This window comes from Elephas maximus, chromosome 12 (assembly GCF_024166365.1).
Source record: "Elephas maximus indicus isolate mEleMax1 chromosome 12, mEleMax1 primary haplotype, whole genome shotgun sequence".
Lineage (NCBI taxonomy): Eukaryota > Metazoa > Chordata > Mammalia > Proboscidea > Elephantidae > Elephas > Elephas maximus.
In genome coordinates this window covers 62,993,787-63,009,166 of record NC_064830.1, presented here as the reverse complement: position 1 = coordinate 63,009,166, position 15,380 = coordinate 62,993,787, and the positions used below count along the sequence as shown (strand labels likewise).

Below are 15,380 nucleotides of genomic sequence, written 5' to 3'. Positions count from 1 at the left end.
ATGGGACCGGCGGGGTGGGGTCTAAGTGGTGGTTTCTCCCACATCCCAAACAGGAATAGGGCAGGTTTGGGAGTTGGCCCAGGACCCTGAGGTGGGGTTGGGGAGGGCCTGAGAGGGACAAAGTTCCTAATGGTAGCCCAACAGTCATGGGTTAAATATTTAGGTTGGGATTCACTGCTCCGGGTGCAACAGGCTAGACTGAGAGTGGGTGACTAGGGCGGGCCTGTCCATGCCCATGAGGCTGAGGAACCTAGAAGTGCTCAGAATAGACCTTCCCCCGGTGGCCCGCCCAGCCTAAGGGTGGGCCTCTGACACGGTAGCTCTGCAAACCCACCCTTATCACCCCTCACCCAAACCCTCCCCCTAAATTCCCCCCTCCGGAGCCTTCATGGTCACTCTGGCAGATACTAGTTTTCTCCCCTGCAGGACTTCTCAGAGTCTTTGCTGACTCATTAACTTTTGTGATGATGGAGGGGTTAGGTTTTCCTAGCTACCTTGATTGCTGAAACCTTTCTTCTGGGAGTAACTTATAGAACTGGGGTTCCCAGGACCCCACTTTGGGAAAAGCTGCCTCCTTGGTTGATTTCACAGAGGGTGGGGCCTGGGTCTTTTTCTCCAAGTTCCCCCCCACCCCAGTCCCTGTGTGTGCAAGCCTTTAGTTCCCATTCCTCACTCCCCGCTGGTAAGTACAGATAGCAGGTACTGTTATTCAGTAGGACAGAAGGAAACTGGAGGCACAGAGAAGTAAAGCAGTTTGCCCAAGGTCACACAACTAGTGGCTGATTTGAGCCAAAATTTGAACCCGTGTTTGATTTTGGAGCCAAGGTCCTTATTTAACCTCAATAGCATTTCCCACAGTTGGTCTGTAACTTGATTTGTGACAGATGTGACTGCAGAGAACATTGACACACAGAGGGAGATCGCCATTCTGTTTTCAAGTCTCTCTCAGCCTCTCTGAGAACCTCCAGGAGAAAGTCTGTGCTTGGTGCTCATATGTTCTAACAGCTCTGATAATGTGCCAAGCCCTGCTCTTGAGCAAGAAAGGGCAGGGCTCAGACGGGCTGTGTACAGGCGACTTGCGTGTCCAGCTAGAATGTACTGCCGTTGTTTTAGTTCCATGAAATTTGTTTTGAGGGTTACCTCCATTTATGTCAAGGGCTCCTGGTTTTCTATGTACAGTGGGGGGAGAGCAAGTGACCTTTTTCAGTAAATGCATTTAATTTCGAAGAGTGAGTAGATTGCAAGAAAAATATTAATTAAGAACAAGGTGGGCACAAAAAAACTTGTTCACTTATGAGTATGTTCATAGCAGCATTATTCACAACATCCAAAAAATGGAAACAATCCAAGTGTCCATCAATGGATAAATGGATAAACAAAATGTGGTCTATCCATACAATGGAATTTTGATGTTGTTAGGCACTATTGAGTTGGTTCGGACTCATAGCAACCCTGTGTACAACCGAATAAAACATTGCCAGGTCCTGCACCAGCCTCACAATTCTTGCTACGTTTGAGCTCGTTTTTGTAGCCACTGCGTTAATCCATCTTGTCGAGGGTCTTCCTCTTTTTCGCTGACCCTCTACCAAGCATGATGTCCTTCTCTGGGGACTGATCCCTCCTGATAACATGTTCAAAGTATGTGAGATGAAGTCTTGCCATCCTTGCTTCTAAGGAGCATTCTGGCTGTATTTCTTCAAGACAGACTTGTTCGTTCTTCTGGCAGTCCGTGGTGTATTCAGTATTCTTTGCCAACACCATAATTCAAATTACTCAGCCATAAAAAGGAATAAAGTTCTAATACATGCTATAACACGGATGAACCTTGAAAACATTATGCCAAATGGAAGAAGACAGACATAAAAGGCCATATATCGTATGATTCTGTCTACATGACGTGTGCAGAAAAGGCAAATCCAAAGAGTCAGAAATCAGATAGGTGGTTGCTAGGGAACTAGAGAATGACTGCTTAATGGGTACGGAGTTTCCTTTGGGGTGATGAAGAAGTTCTAAAATTAGATGGTGATGGTAGCTGCACACTTCTGTGAATATCCTAAAACCACTGATGTGTACACTATTAAAAGGTGGATTTTACAGTGTGTAAATTATATCTCAGTAAAACATGGGGAAAAGGGTGACATGCTACCACAAGGATAAATCTTGAAGACATCATGCTGAGAGAAATAAGTCTGTCGCAAAAGTACAATTATGATATGATCCCACTTATAGGAAATATTTAGACTAGGCAGGTGTATAGAGACCAAAGCCTGTTAGTGGTTACTAGGGTTGGGAGGGAGAAGGAGGGGGAGCCATTGCTTAGGGGGCGCTGAGTTTCTGTTAAAGGTGGTGGGATAATTTGGAAACAGATAGTGGTGGTGGTCACACATGATGAATGTAGCCAGTGACACTGAATCGTACGAGTAAGAAATGTTGAATTGGCAAATGTTTTGTTATATATGTTTCTACCACAATGAGGCAACTTTAAAAAAGGGTTTGCTCAGCCAACATGACAAAACAGCAGCACTAGAGTACATGAATGAAGTGGGGACAGACACCCCCGTCCAGTTGTTAACACTTTGTAGCTCTAGTGATGTCACCCGTGGTGACAGCCAAGCCCCTTTGAAGGCATGGGTACAGTCTCTGCTCCAAGCCTGGTGTTGGGGGGCAGCCTGGGAGGACAGGGTGCTGGAGGGGAGGCTGCCCGGCCGCAGGCCTTCCACTGACCACCGCCCTCCCCCACCCCGCCCCCCGCCTGTAGCATCTCCAACAAGGAACTGTCGGAGCTGATAGAGCAGCTGCAGAAGAATGCCGACCAGGTGGAGAAGAACATCGTGGACACGGAAGCCAAGATGCAGAGTGTGAGTGCCCCTGTCCCAGCCAGCCCCTCACCCCCTCACTCCCGCTGTACCACCGGCTCCGAGCAGTCTCAGTGCCTGAATCAAATGAGCAGTTCTCACTCGGGCAACTGCACCCCAGGGGACATGTGGCCATGTCTGGAGACAGGTCTGGTTGTCACAACTGGAGGGCATACTCCTGGCACCCGGTGGATGGAGGCCAGGGATGCTGCTCAACAGCCCGCAGTGCATAGGACAGCCCCCTACAACACAGAATGAGCTGGGCCAAATGTCAGCAGTGCTGAAGTCAAGCAGCCCGGGTCTACACGTAGTATCTGTCGATGGGGAAGGGAGCCTTGTTATCGTTGTTAATACCCGTACCCCATAGCGCCACTCTTCCCTGTTGGGAGGAGAACCAGCTCCACCAGATAATGTGTAACCTGGGGTGCAGTGATTCCCTTCGCACGAGGGTAAGCGTGAGCATCCCCACCTTGCTGGGCTCTCATAAAGATGGGATGAGATCGTGTAGGTACAGTGCAGGGATCAGTGCTGCTGTTAGCATCATCATTATCAATACTTACACTGCTGCTGCCAGCATTCAGGACCCTGTGGTCCTCCACCTTTTTTTTGGAGAAGAGAGAAAAAATAACTGGGCAAACCCCTTTGCCTCCCTGTGCCTCAGTTTCCTCTTCTGTAATGCCGGGATCACACCCACCCTGACTCACAGGTTCTCCCGAGGATTGAACAGATGACAGCTCTGCACTGTGCCAGACGCGCTGACACCTGCGAGCTGCTGAAACGATCACCTTCTCTTTGAACCTTCCACCAGCCTGGTGTGGTTAGCATCATGCCCATTTTGTAGCTGAAACACTGAGGTTTAGAGAGAGCTCGAGTGATGAGTCATCACCAGAACTGGCCCCAGAAGCAGCCCAGGGATGTGGTGGCCAGATTTAGCCAATAAAAATATAGGCTGCCTAGTCTGATTGAATTTGAGAACACAAATTATTTTTTAGTGTAATTTTATCCCACGAGCTAGTTGGGATATACTTATGCTTCACAATGCGTTGTTATTTATCTGAAATTCGAATTTAGGGGGGTATCTTGTACTTCATCTGGCATCTTTACCCCGGGGTTGACTAAAAGACAGGTCCAGAGTGGTGGGGGGCTGAAGATGGAGAATCACAAGGGAGTTCAAGGTCTGCCTGGCCCCTTGCTCTCCCCAGGCCCTGCTGTGATGACAGGCCCGGTCATCTCCTGCCCGTCCACCTCCACTGCCACTCTGACAGCCCAGATGTCTGCCTTCCCAAGGGCCTGTCCACAGACAGTCCAGAGACCCCAGAGGATGTGGGGGCAGTGCTGGAGTCTGTACGGCTGGGGTTGGGGGATGCAGAGACCATGAATAATGGGGCTGTGGGGAGAGTCGGGGAGGAAGGCCTGAGAGAATTCTGTTCTCTGTCACAAGCTGGCCCCTGCAGGGATCTTGGGAGTCCTTCTCGCCCCCTTTCCCCTGCCCATCCCCCCTCCTTCCCTGGCTCACACCTCGCCTTCCACCTCCTGCTTCCCCGCTTCAGCACCCCTTTCCCTCCAGAAGCCCCTTGTCCCCGGCTCCCTTTGTGAACTTTCTGTCTACCCCTGTCTCTTGGCCCCCCCAGAGATGTTCTTTCCTTTCCTAAATGAAAACAGCTTTTCTGGGTGTGTCTCTCTTTTCTCTGATAATAAAAGTAATGTGTTCATTACAAATAGTTGAGGAGAAAGAAACAGGTCTAACAAAGCCAACTAAAACAGGGGTGACTCTAAAAACAGGGGTGACTCTAAAAACAGGGGTGACTCCACCACCAGAGCTGTCAGCCATGACCAGTGTGGCGTGTGCCTTCTCATGACTCCACCACCAGAGCTGTCAGCCATGAACAGTGTGGCGGTGCCTTCTCATGACTCCACCACCAGAGCCTTCAGCCATGAACAGTGTGGCGTGTGCCTTCTCATGACTCCACCACCAGAGCCTTCGGCCATGAACAGTGTGGCGTGTGCCTTCTCATGACTCCACCACCGGAGCCGTCAGCCGTGAACAGTGTGGCGTGTGCCTTCTCATGACTCCACCACCAGAGCCTTCAGCCATGAGCAGTGTGGCGTGTGCCTTCTCATGACTCCACCACCAGAGCCATCAGCCATGAGCAGTGTGGCGTGTGCCTTCTCATGACTCCACCACCAGAGCCTTCGGCCATGAACAGTGTGGCGTGTGCCTTCTCATGACTCCACCACCAGAGCCGTCAGCCATTAGCAGTGTGGCGTGTGCCTTCTCATGACTCCACCACCAGAGCCTTCGGCCATGAGCAGTGTGGCGTGTGCCTTCTCATGACTCCACCACCAGAGCCTTCAGCCATGAGCAGTGTGGCGTGTGCCTTCTCATGACTCCACCACCAGAGCTTTCGGCCATGAACAGTGTGGCGTGTGCCTTCTCATGACTCCACCACCGGAGCTTTCGGCCATTAGCAGTGTGGCGTGTGCCTTCTCATGACTCCACCACCAGAGCCTTCAGCCATTAGCAGTGTGGCGTGTGCCTTCTCATGACTCCACCACCAGAGCTTTCGGCCATGAGCAGTGTGGCGTGTGCCTTCTCATGACTCCACCACCAGAGCTGTCAGCCATTAGCAGTGTGGCGTGTGCCTTCTCAACCTGTCCTCACACCAGTGTGGGCATGTGTGTGCCCAGAAGCCCAGCATGTTTTCTTTCCCCCTCCCCAAAATGGGATCATGCTCTGTATGCCATCAAGTAACCTGTTATTTTACCTGATAATGTATCGTGGCCACGTGAATCAAGATCTACAGCATCATTGCTTTGTAACTTTAAAACAATTTGTAGACTTACATAAAAGTTGCAGAATAGCACAGAGAATTCCCGTATGCCCTTCAGCTGGCTTTGCCCAATGTGAGCAAATCCATGGCTGTAGCGTGACGATCGGGAGTCCCTGGGTGACGCAGATGGTTAAGTGCTCAACTGCTAGCCAGAAGGTTGGCGGTTCGAACCCACCCAGAGGCACTTCGAAAGAAAGGCCTAGCAGCCTGCTTCCGAAAGGTCACAGCCTTCAAAACCCTATGGAACAGTTCTATTTTGCACACGTGGGGTCACCATGAGTCAACATTGACTCGATGGCACTTAACAACAACAGATCAAACCAGGAAATTAACATTGGCACTGTGTAATGAGCTACAGTGCAGTTTTTCCACAAATATTCTTTTTCTGGTCCAGGATTGCATCCAGGATCCCATGTTGCATTTATTTATTTAATAAATTATTTAAAAAAAATTTTTATTGTGCTTTAAGTGAAAGTTTACAAATCAGGTCAGTCTCTCCTACAAAAATTTATATACACGTTGCTATTTACTCCTAATTGCTCTCTCCCCCTAATGAGACAGCTCACTCCTTCCCTCCACTCTCTCTTTTCTTGTCCATTCCGCCCGCTTCTGACCCCCTCTGCCCTCTCATCTCCCCTCCAGACAGGAGATGCCAACATGGTCTCAAGTGTCTACTTGATCCGAGAAGCTCATTCTTCACCAGCATCTTTTTTCTATCCTGTTGTCCAATCCAATCCCTGTCTGAAGAGTTGGCTTTGGGAATGGTTCCTGTCCTGGGCCAACAGAAGGTCTGGGGGCCATGACCACCGGGGTCCTTCTAGTCTCAGTCAGACCATTAAGTCTGGTCTTTTTACGAGAATCTGGGGTCTGCATCCCACTGCTCTCCTGCTCCCTCAGGGGTTCTCTGTTGTGTTCCCTGTCAGGGCAGTCATCGGGTGTAGCCGGGCACCAAATTATTTATTGTTGTTGTTGAGAATATACACAGCAGAACATACACCAGTTCAACAGTTTCTACAAGTACAGTTCAGTGACGTTGATTACATTCTTCAAGTTGTGCAACCATTCTCACCCTCCTTTTCTGAGTTGTTCTTCCCCATTAACATAAACTTACTGCCCCGTACGCTTTCTGTCTAATCTTTTGAGTTGCTGTTGTCCGTTTGATCCCATATAGATAGTTCTTAAAAGAGCACAGCGCTCAAGGCAGGCATTCGTTACTAGTTCAGCTGAACTATTGCTTGGTTTTAAGAAGACTTCAGGGGATGTTTTTGGTTTACTATGTTGCATGTATGTAGTCTCCATACATTCTTCCAATCTGTGACAGTTCCTCAGTCTTTCCTTGTTTCCCTTGACACTTTTGAAGAGTCCTGTTCAGTGGTTTGGGGGAATTTCCCTCGATTTGGGCTTGTCTGTTGGTTTCTCATGATTAGAATGAGGTTATGCATTGTGGCAGGAAAATCACAGAGGTCCCTCGTGACCCTTCCTGATCAGTATTCCCCAGAGGTGACCACTCCTCATCTCTCTCACTGTTGTTAGTTTTTCCTGGCTTTGAACTTTGGGACACCTCTATGCCTAGATGTCCTCTTTATGTCTCAGCTGCCTCGTGAGATGGCTTGTGTTCCCACACAACTCTGGCATGAATTAGGTAATGATTAATTTATCCCCCCTTCGCAGAATTAACCTTTGACACTGTTAAGTGCTCAGTACAGCGTCAGATCAGCTGGTGATGGTGGGGTAGATAAAATTCCACCCAAGCCAAGGACTGTGCCGTTTGGTTGTAATTAGCTGGCCAGACCTGCCTGGGGTGGTGGGGCGTGAGCCAGCTCCACTGGCCTTTGGCGTGTTGGCCTCAACTTCAGGCTGCTTGGGGCAGCCAGGACCCCCCTCATCCCTCGGCCCTCCTGAGAGGTCCGGGAAGGATGGCCTGGACACCTTTTTCTCCTCCAAGAGCCCCATCTGTTGAACCTTTGCTCTGCACCAGGCACCCACATCACCTCTGTCAGTTTTTCTTTGTTCTTTCCTTCATTCTCTCTCTCTTTTCTTTCCCTTTTTCTCTTTCTTTTTTCCCTTTTCTCTATCTCTGTATCTGTTTTTCTCTTCCTCTCTCCCTCCCTCCTTCCCTCCTTCCTTCCTTCCTCCCTCCCTCCCTCCCTCCCTCCCTCCTTCCCTTCCTTGTCTCCCTCTCCCTTCCCCTTCCCCCCACTCCTTCCTTCTTTCACACCTTTATTGAGGCATGAAATGCTCCCATTTCAAGCGACCAGTTCAGTGATTGTAGTAACATCACACAATGGTGCAGCCATCACCAGAGATCAGTTTCAGGACGCTTCCATCCCCCAGTAGCACCCACTGGCCCATTTATAGCGATCGCTATTCCCTGCCTCTCTGGATCCACCTCTCACAGCCATTTCATGTAAATGGAACCCTGCAGATACGGTCTGTGTGTCTGGCTTCTTTCACTCCACGTGGTGTTTTCTAGGTTTGTCCATGACATGGCATGAGTCAGTAGTCTGTTCCCTTTTCTTGCTGAGTAATATTCCTCCATTAGCCTGTCTGCCTTTTCTGAAGTAGGTGTTTTTCTTATCCACATTGTAGAGACAGGGACACCGAGACCAGAAAGGCTACAGGATCCTGCCTTTCAGCCACAGGGGCCTCTTGCCATGCCTCAACCACAGCATATTCTTCCCTGCCACAGGACCTTCGCATGGACTGTTGCCTCAGCCTGGAACACCCTTCCTGCTCCTCCTGGCTAGACCCTTCTCATCTTTTGTTTTTAGCTGTGTCCCTGGAGCCGAAGTAGCTCTCTTAGGTTCCTTCTGTGGTTGGTTTCCTTTGTAAACACTGACTTGGACTTGCATTCATCATTGTGTGGTTTATCTTTGTGAGCTCCAGGCAGGCAGGGGATAGGTCTGTCCCATTCACAACTGTGTCCCAGTACCAGGCACATAGCAGGCACTTGGAGACTGTGCGCTGAGTGGCTGGAGGAGGAACACCTCCCCAGACCCCTGGCAGTGAAGCTGGGCAGCTGTGGGAGCCCCTCGCTGGCCCCTCCCTCCAGTCCCCATGGCTCTGCCACCCCACATTCCTGAAGTGCCGTATTGAGCCCGAGCCCACTGTCCTCTCATGTGACCTCGCAGGACCTGGCCCGGCTGCAGGAGGGCCAGCAGCCGGAACACCGGGATGTGGCCTTGCAGAAGGTGTCAGACTCAGAGAAGCTGCTGTACGTGCTGGAGGCGGATGCGGCTATCGCCAAGCACATGAAGCACCCCCAGGGGGACATGATCGCCGAGGAGTAGGTCCCTACCACTTTGGGTCCCCAGGGAGCCTCTGGGCTCTGAGCCAGGGCAAGAGAGCTGTGGGGTGGTGGCCAAGGGAGCTCAGCACTCAGGAGTGACCCTGAAGGCTGTGGGCAGCTGAGTCAGGGGGACACTTACCAAGGATACTGGACAAGGTCCCTGGGTGATGTAAACGGTAGACACCTCGGTCATTAGCTGCAAGGTCCACCCAGAGGCGCCTCAGAAGAAAGGCCTGGTGATCTACTTTTGAAAAACCAGCTGCTGCAGACCTTATGGAGTACAGTCCTACTCTGGCACACACAGGGTTGCCATGAGTCAGAGTCATGGCAACTGGTTAACTAAATTCAAAACAAAAAAAAAACCAAACCTGTTGCTGTCAAGTTGATTTCAACTCATAAACACCAGGCACGGGTCAAACGCTTACCCTTAGCCTCATAACAATGCATTTTGCAGTAGGAGAGACTGAGGCTCAGAGACCTGATGTCTCCTGCTCTGGTCACAGTGTGACCGCTGTTCCCTGAGCCTGCCCATTTTCTCTAACCTCCATCTCTTCCCACACCCAAGGTCCCACCCACCATCCCAGCAATGAGCTGACTGTGCTTGTTGCTCACGTCTCTACTTAGATGGGGATAAACTAACTTTTCATGACCCCCCAGTTATGCACCCTACCCCAAGGCAGGGTCAGGCCTCTCGAGGCCCCATGATCTCCCTGTACTTGTCCCTGTGATAGCACACACAGGTCCAGCTGCCTCCCCAAGGGCACAGTGAGCTCTAGAGGGCAGTGGACTTGCTTGGGTCTTCTGGAACCTTTTACGGTTCTGGCCACACAGTAGGCCCTTCCAGAACCTTCTAGGGTTCTGGCCACACAGGCTCTCAGTAACATTGATGGGGGGAAGAAAGATGGAAGGGGAGGTGAATAGAAGGAGGGGTGGGAGGATGGGAGCAAGAGAGCTGACTGAGCGGAAAGCCTGAGGCTAAGGTCTGGGGTTGGGGGCTCCTCCACGGGGCCTGCTAATTGGGGTGGCCTCTGTCCCTGTTCAGCATCCGGCAGCTGAAGGAGCGTGTGACCAACCTGCGTGGGAAACACAAACAGATCTACAACCTGGTGGCGAAGGAGGTGGACCCACAGGTCAACTGGGTGGCTCTGGTGGATGAGAAGCTGGTATGGCTGGGGCAGGGCTCCAGGGATGCAGCTGGGGAGTGGGCCTGTGTGTGCAGGGAGAGCTTTGTCACTTCGTGGGCACATGGTCCTGCCCGGGAGGCTCAGAGTGTCCTGCCCAGGAGGCTCAGAGAGACTTTGGGTCAAGGCCACACAGAGAAGTGGAGGTTAGCCATTCCATGCTGCTTCCCGGGCACTTGATCTCCACCCCAGGGTGGGGCAGTGGCCAGGCTTCTGAGGGAAGTCTATCTTTCCTGTGCCCTCGCAGAGAAGAGCATGGCCGCTCAAGTGGGGTTTCCTTAATCGGAGTGTAGGCTCCCCGCTTTTATTGGTGTGACCCTGGGCAACTGCCTCCACCTCTCTGAGCCTCTGCTGCCCCATCTATGAAATGGGGCAATAACTGTGGGTCTGTTAGGTGGTTGTGAGATTAAATGAGAGGACATGACATATCGGGGCGAATGCTCAGAAAGTTGAATTGCAGTGGTAAAGCTGATGGCCTCTGCTTTTTTTTTTTTTTTTTTAATAATACTTTGTGTTTTCTGTAAAGGTTTGCACAGCGGTTTAGGTTCCCATTCAACAATTTCTATACAAGTTGTTCAGTGACGTTGGTTACATTCTTCACAATGCATGAACGTTCTTATTATTTCCATTCCCATTAATCTAATTTACCTGTCCCCTTACCGTTTCATCTTTGTTTTGAAGTTTCCAGTGAAGCAATTGTTGATCATTTGGTCTCATATAGGTGACTTTTTAAAGGAGCACAGTACTTACAGGTGATACTCATTATTTGTGAGCCAATTTGTTATTAGCTACAAGGTGACCACGGGTTAGTTTTGGTTCAAGGTTTGAAGAGTATCTCAGAGCAGTAGTGTCGGGGAGTCCTCTAGTCTCAACCAGTCCAGTAGCTCTGTTTTTGTTTGTTTGTTTTTAGGAATTTGAGGTTCAGTCCCATGTTTTTCTCCCATTCTGTCAGGGTCCATCTATTGTGGCCCTGCATAGAATGGTTGGTAGTAGTAGCCGGGCACCATCTAGTTCTTCTTCTGGTCTCAGGGTAGATGAGGCTGTGGTTTGTGTAGACTGTTAGTCTTGTAGACTAGTTTCTTCTTTGAGCCTTTGTTTTCCTTCTTTCTCTCTTCCTCTGGACTAGTACAGACCAACGGTTGTATCTTAGACTGAGGGCCTCTGTTTTGGTGTCCTGTGGCTGCTGTAACAAAATACCACAAACAGGGAGGCTTAGAAGAGTAGGAATTTATTGTCTCACAGTTCTGGAGAGTGTGAATTCGAGGTCAGGGTGTTTGTTGGCTGTGTTGATTCCTTCTGAGGCTTGAGAGACAATCTGATGCATTCTGCCTTCCCAGCATCTGGCAGTTCCAGGCGTTCCTCGGCTTGGAGTGCGTCTTCACTTGGTGTCCTTCCTCTGTTTCCCCGTGTCTATGTCTCTTCTTCTATAGTCATATAAGGTTAGGACCCACCCTGCTTCAGTATGACCTCATGTTAGCTGATAACACCTGCGAAGACTCTAGTTTCACACAAGGTTGCATTCATAGGTACAGGGGTTAGGAGTTCAGCATATCCTTTTGGGGACACAGTTCTACCCCTAAAAGTGTCTCTCCCTGCCTCTCATGGGGCCACTGCATTTACGCCCTGTGAGGAACAGAGCATTGTCCCAGGTGCAGGGCTGAGAGCTGAGGGCCTGAGGGGGGAGTGGGCAGCCAAGCCCCTGCCCAGCCCCTCCTCCAGTGTCATCCCTCTGCCCAGGACAAGCTGAGCAGCCAGGGCTTCGGGACAGAGCTGCCACTGGTGGATCACCAGGTGGAGCAGCACAACATCTTCCACAACGAGGTCAAGGCCATCGGACCTCACCTCACCAAGGACAGGGACAAGGTAGTCTGCATGGTGGAGGTGGGGACCTGGGGAGGGAGGGAGCTCAGTCCCGAGTCATCAACCTAACTTGTGCTCCCGGCTCTGTCCTTAGGAGCAGAACAGTGAGCTGCAGGCCAAGTACCAGAAACTGCTGGTGAGAATTTCTCAGGGGGAGGTGTTGCCTGTGAAGGGATGCAGGTGTGGGAGGTGATCAGGCGCCCAAAATCATGGTGATGAGAAGCATCTCTGTGCATCATTAACTTATCCTGTTAAAAACGGTATGTTTGTTAGTTGTCGTCAAGTAGGCCCCTGACTCTTGGTGACCCCATATACAACGGAATGAGACACTGCTTGGTCCTGCACCACCCCCGTGATCAATTGCAGATCAGACCATTGTGATCCATAGGGTTTTCACTGGCTGATTTTTGAAGTAGATCACCAGGCCTTTCTCCCTAGTCTGTCTTAGTGAGACTAGGAAGCTCCATTGAAACCTGTTTAACATCATGGCAACATGCAAGCCTCCAATGAGAAACGAGTGGTGGCTGCTCATGAGGTGTACTGGCGGGGAATCCAACCCAGGTCTCCCGTGTGGAAGGCGAGACTTCTTCCATTGCCTCATCAAAATGATATAGGCTTGCAGTAAACATTTCACAGAATAGGACGGGATGAAGTGAGAAGAGACAGTGCCCTGGCCCATTCCTGTGCTGTGCTCTGTGCTCATGGACAACTCTACTAGACCCCAAGGGATACAGCCCGTCCTACAATGTGCTTGTTATTTCTTGATGAAGCACCTACCATGTGCCGAGCACAGTGCACATGCTTTGTATACAATAGTTTTCTTTTTCCCTTTTTACAACTTTTTAAAAATGCATTCTTTTTTAAAAATTAATATATTTTATTTTTTAGACTAGTTTTAGCTTTACAGATAAGTGGAGCAGAAAGGACAGAGTTCCTACGTGCCCTTCTCCCCTCTGCACAGTTTTCCCTGTTATTTACGTCTTGCATTCATGTGGTGCATTTATCACAACTGATAAACCAATACTGATGCATTTTTATTAACTAAAGTCCATAGCTTGCATTAAGATCACTCTTTGTGTTGTGCAGTCCTGTGGGTTTTGACAAATGCTTAACATCATGTGTCTGTCATGACAGTATCTTGCAGAATAGTTTCACTGCCCTAAAAATGCCATCTCTTCATCCCTCCTTCCATCCCCTGAGCCCCTAGCAACCACTGTTCTTCTTACTGTCTGTGTAGTTTGCCTTTTCCAAAATGTCATACAGTTGGAATCATACAGTATGTAGCTTTTTCAGACTGGTTTCTTTGATTTAGCAGTATGTGTTAAAGATTCCTCCCTGTCTTTTTTTTTTTATTGCTGAATAATGCCCCTCTGTATGGATATACCACGTGATTTTTTTGAAATTGCATAAGCAGTGCACGAATGCTTTCTCCTGCAAATATTTCAAACACCACAGCCATGAGAATACAGAGGCAGCATGATATAGCAGTTGGGAGCCTCCGGAGCCAGTGGCCTGGGTTTGAGTCCCAGCTCCTCCACTTCTCAGTGGTGAGAACTTAAGTGAGCTCCTTAGCTTCTGGCAGTCTCAGTTTGCTCATCTGTAGAATGGAGTTACTGCAAGTCCCTGTCTTTCCTAGTCTTGGTTCTCTAGAGGAGCAAAACCAGTGAAGTATATGTAGATATATAGAGAAAATTTATTTCCATGGCTCATGCAGTTGTGAGGAAATGGCTCATGCAGTTGTGGGGCCTGGGAAGTCCCAGACAGACAACAGACAGGCTGATGACCTCTGCTGGCTCTCATGGTTGGTTACAAGGGCTGATGAACCCAGAATCTGCAGGTCAGGCAACAGGCCAAAGGCCCGCTGGCTCACGGGCATTGCAGGAGTTGGCGAATCTAAAATCTGCAGCAAAGCAGTTGCCATTGATTCTGACTCATGGCGACCCCATGTTTGCCAAAGTAGAGCTGCGCTCCATAGGGCTTTCAGTGGCTGATTTTTCAGAACTAGATTGCCAGGCCTTTCTTCCGAGGCACTTCTGCGTGGACTCAAATCTCCAACCTTTTTGTTAGCAGCCGAGCATAAGCTAAAAGGAGCTTTTAAGCCATAAAAAGTCCTGGAGTAACCTTAAATGTGTATTGCTAAATGAAAGAAGCCTGTTTGGAAAAGCTACCTACTGTATGATTCCCAACCGTATGACATTCTGGAAAAGACAAAACTATGGACAGTAAGAACAGGAAACTGCGTGTTAACTCTTTGTAACCACCCAGGGACTATGTACATGCTAGGGACTGTTATTATGCAGAAGAAAGCACAAGCATCTCTCCACCTCTCCCTTCCTTTCTGCCCCACCACTTCTCAGACATAAATGAGCAGCAGTTTGTTGCTCTTTCCAGCTCTCTCTAAAGGGTCATGATAAAGCTGAAAGTGGAAGCTGTAGCTGCTAACGTTTATTGAGCACTTACTATATGCCATTCCCTGTGCCCTATAAGGTCAGCACTATCGTTATCCCCATTTTACAGACAGGTAAACTGAAGCTCTACTAAAACATCAGTGCTGTGAAGGTTTTGTGTGTTTTGCTCTCTGTTGTATCCCGGTGACTGGAGTGATGCCTGGGACTGACTAGAGGCTCACCAAACATTTGCTGAATGAATGAATGGAGCTCACAGGGGTCAGGTGACTTGTCCCAGGGCCTAGCCTATCCTTGCATCACCCCCACACCCCCCAGGCATTGTCACAGGCATGGCAGCAGCACCTGAGCTCCCTGCAGGACTACATGCAGCGCAGCACCAATGAGCTGTACTGGCTGGACCAGCAGGCCAAGGGCCGCATGCAGTATGACTGGAGCGACCGCAACCTTGACTACCCCAGCCGCCGGCGCCAGTATGAGGTGGGCGTTGGGGCTCAGGAGAACCACCCAGGGCAGGCAAGGGGCCCGGGAGTGAGCAGAGGGTGGCCAGGTGGGGCACTGAGACCTACTCTGTCCCACACTGTAGAATTTCATCAACCGGAACCTGGAGGCCAAAGAGGAGAGGATCAACAAGCTGCATAGTGAGGGGGACCAGCTGCTGGTGGCTGAGCATCCTGGGAGAAACTCCATTGAAGTAGGTGCACAGCGGAAGGGGATGGCCCTCCACCTGGGCCACCCGGCGCTTGGGCAGTCCTTGGAGGTCTTGGTCCTATGTGCTGCATCCATGTCTATCTGTCTGTCTCTCTTTCTCCCACTCTATCTCCCCATTTTGCCAGCTCCTTCTTGCTCTGTTTGGCTCTTCCCTTCTCTCAACATCTCGAATCTTTGGCACATGCTGCCCCTGGCCCCAGGACTTCTGAACCCATAGGGTGCCTTTGTCTGAGCAGGTACAGCTCCTA

General features: G+C 50.0%; 1 protein-coding gene across 1 annotated transcript in view; it reads left to right on the top strand.

The window, feature by feature from the left end:
• The window catches only part of PPL (periplakin), a 53,246-nt gene that overhangs the window by 22,662 nt on the left and 15,204 nt on the right, over nucleotides 1-15,380 (top strand). The window contains exons 2-8 of the mRNA XM_049902620.1: nucleotides 2,759-2,858; nucleotides 8,818-8,972; nucleotides 10,018-10,138; nucleotides 11,894-12,019; nucleotides 12,111-12,152; nucleotides 14,740-14,901; nucleotides 15,008-15,115. Coding sequence (XP_049758577.1) covers nucleotides 2,759-2,858; nucleotides 8,818-8,972; nucleotides 10,018-10,138; nucleotides 11,894-12,019; nucleotides 12,111-12,152; nucleotides 14,740-14,901; nucleotides 15,008-15,115 — 814 coding nt within the window. The remainder of the gene's footprint in view (nucleotides 1-2,758; nucleotides 2,859-8,817; nucleotides 8,973-10,017; nucleotides 10,139-11,893; nucleotides 12,020-12,110; nucleotides 12,153-14,739; nucleotides 14,902-15,007; nucleotides 15,116-15,380) is intronic.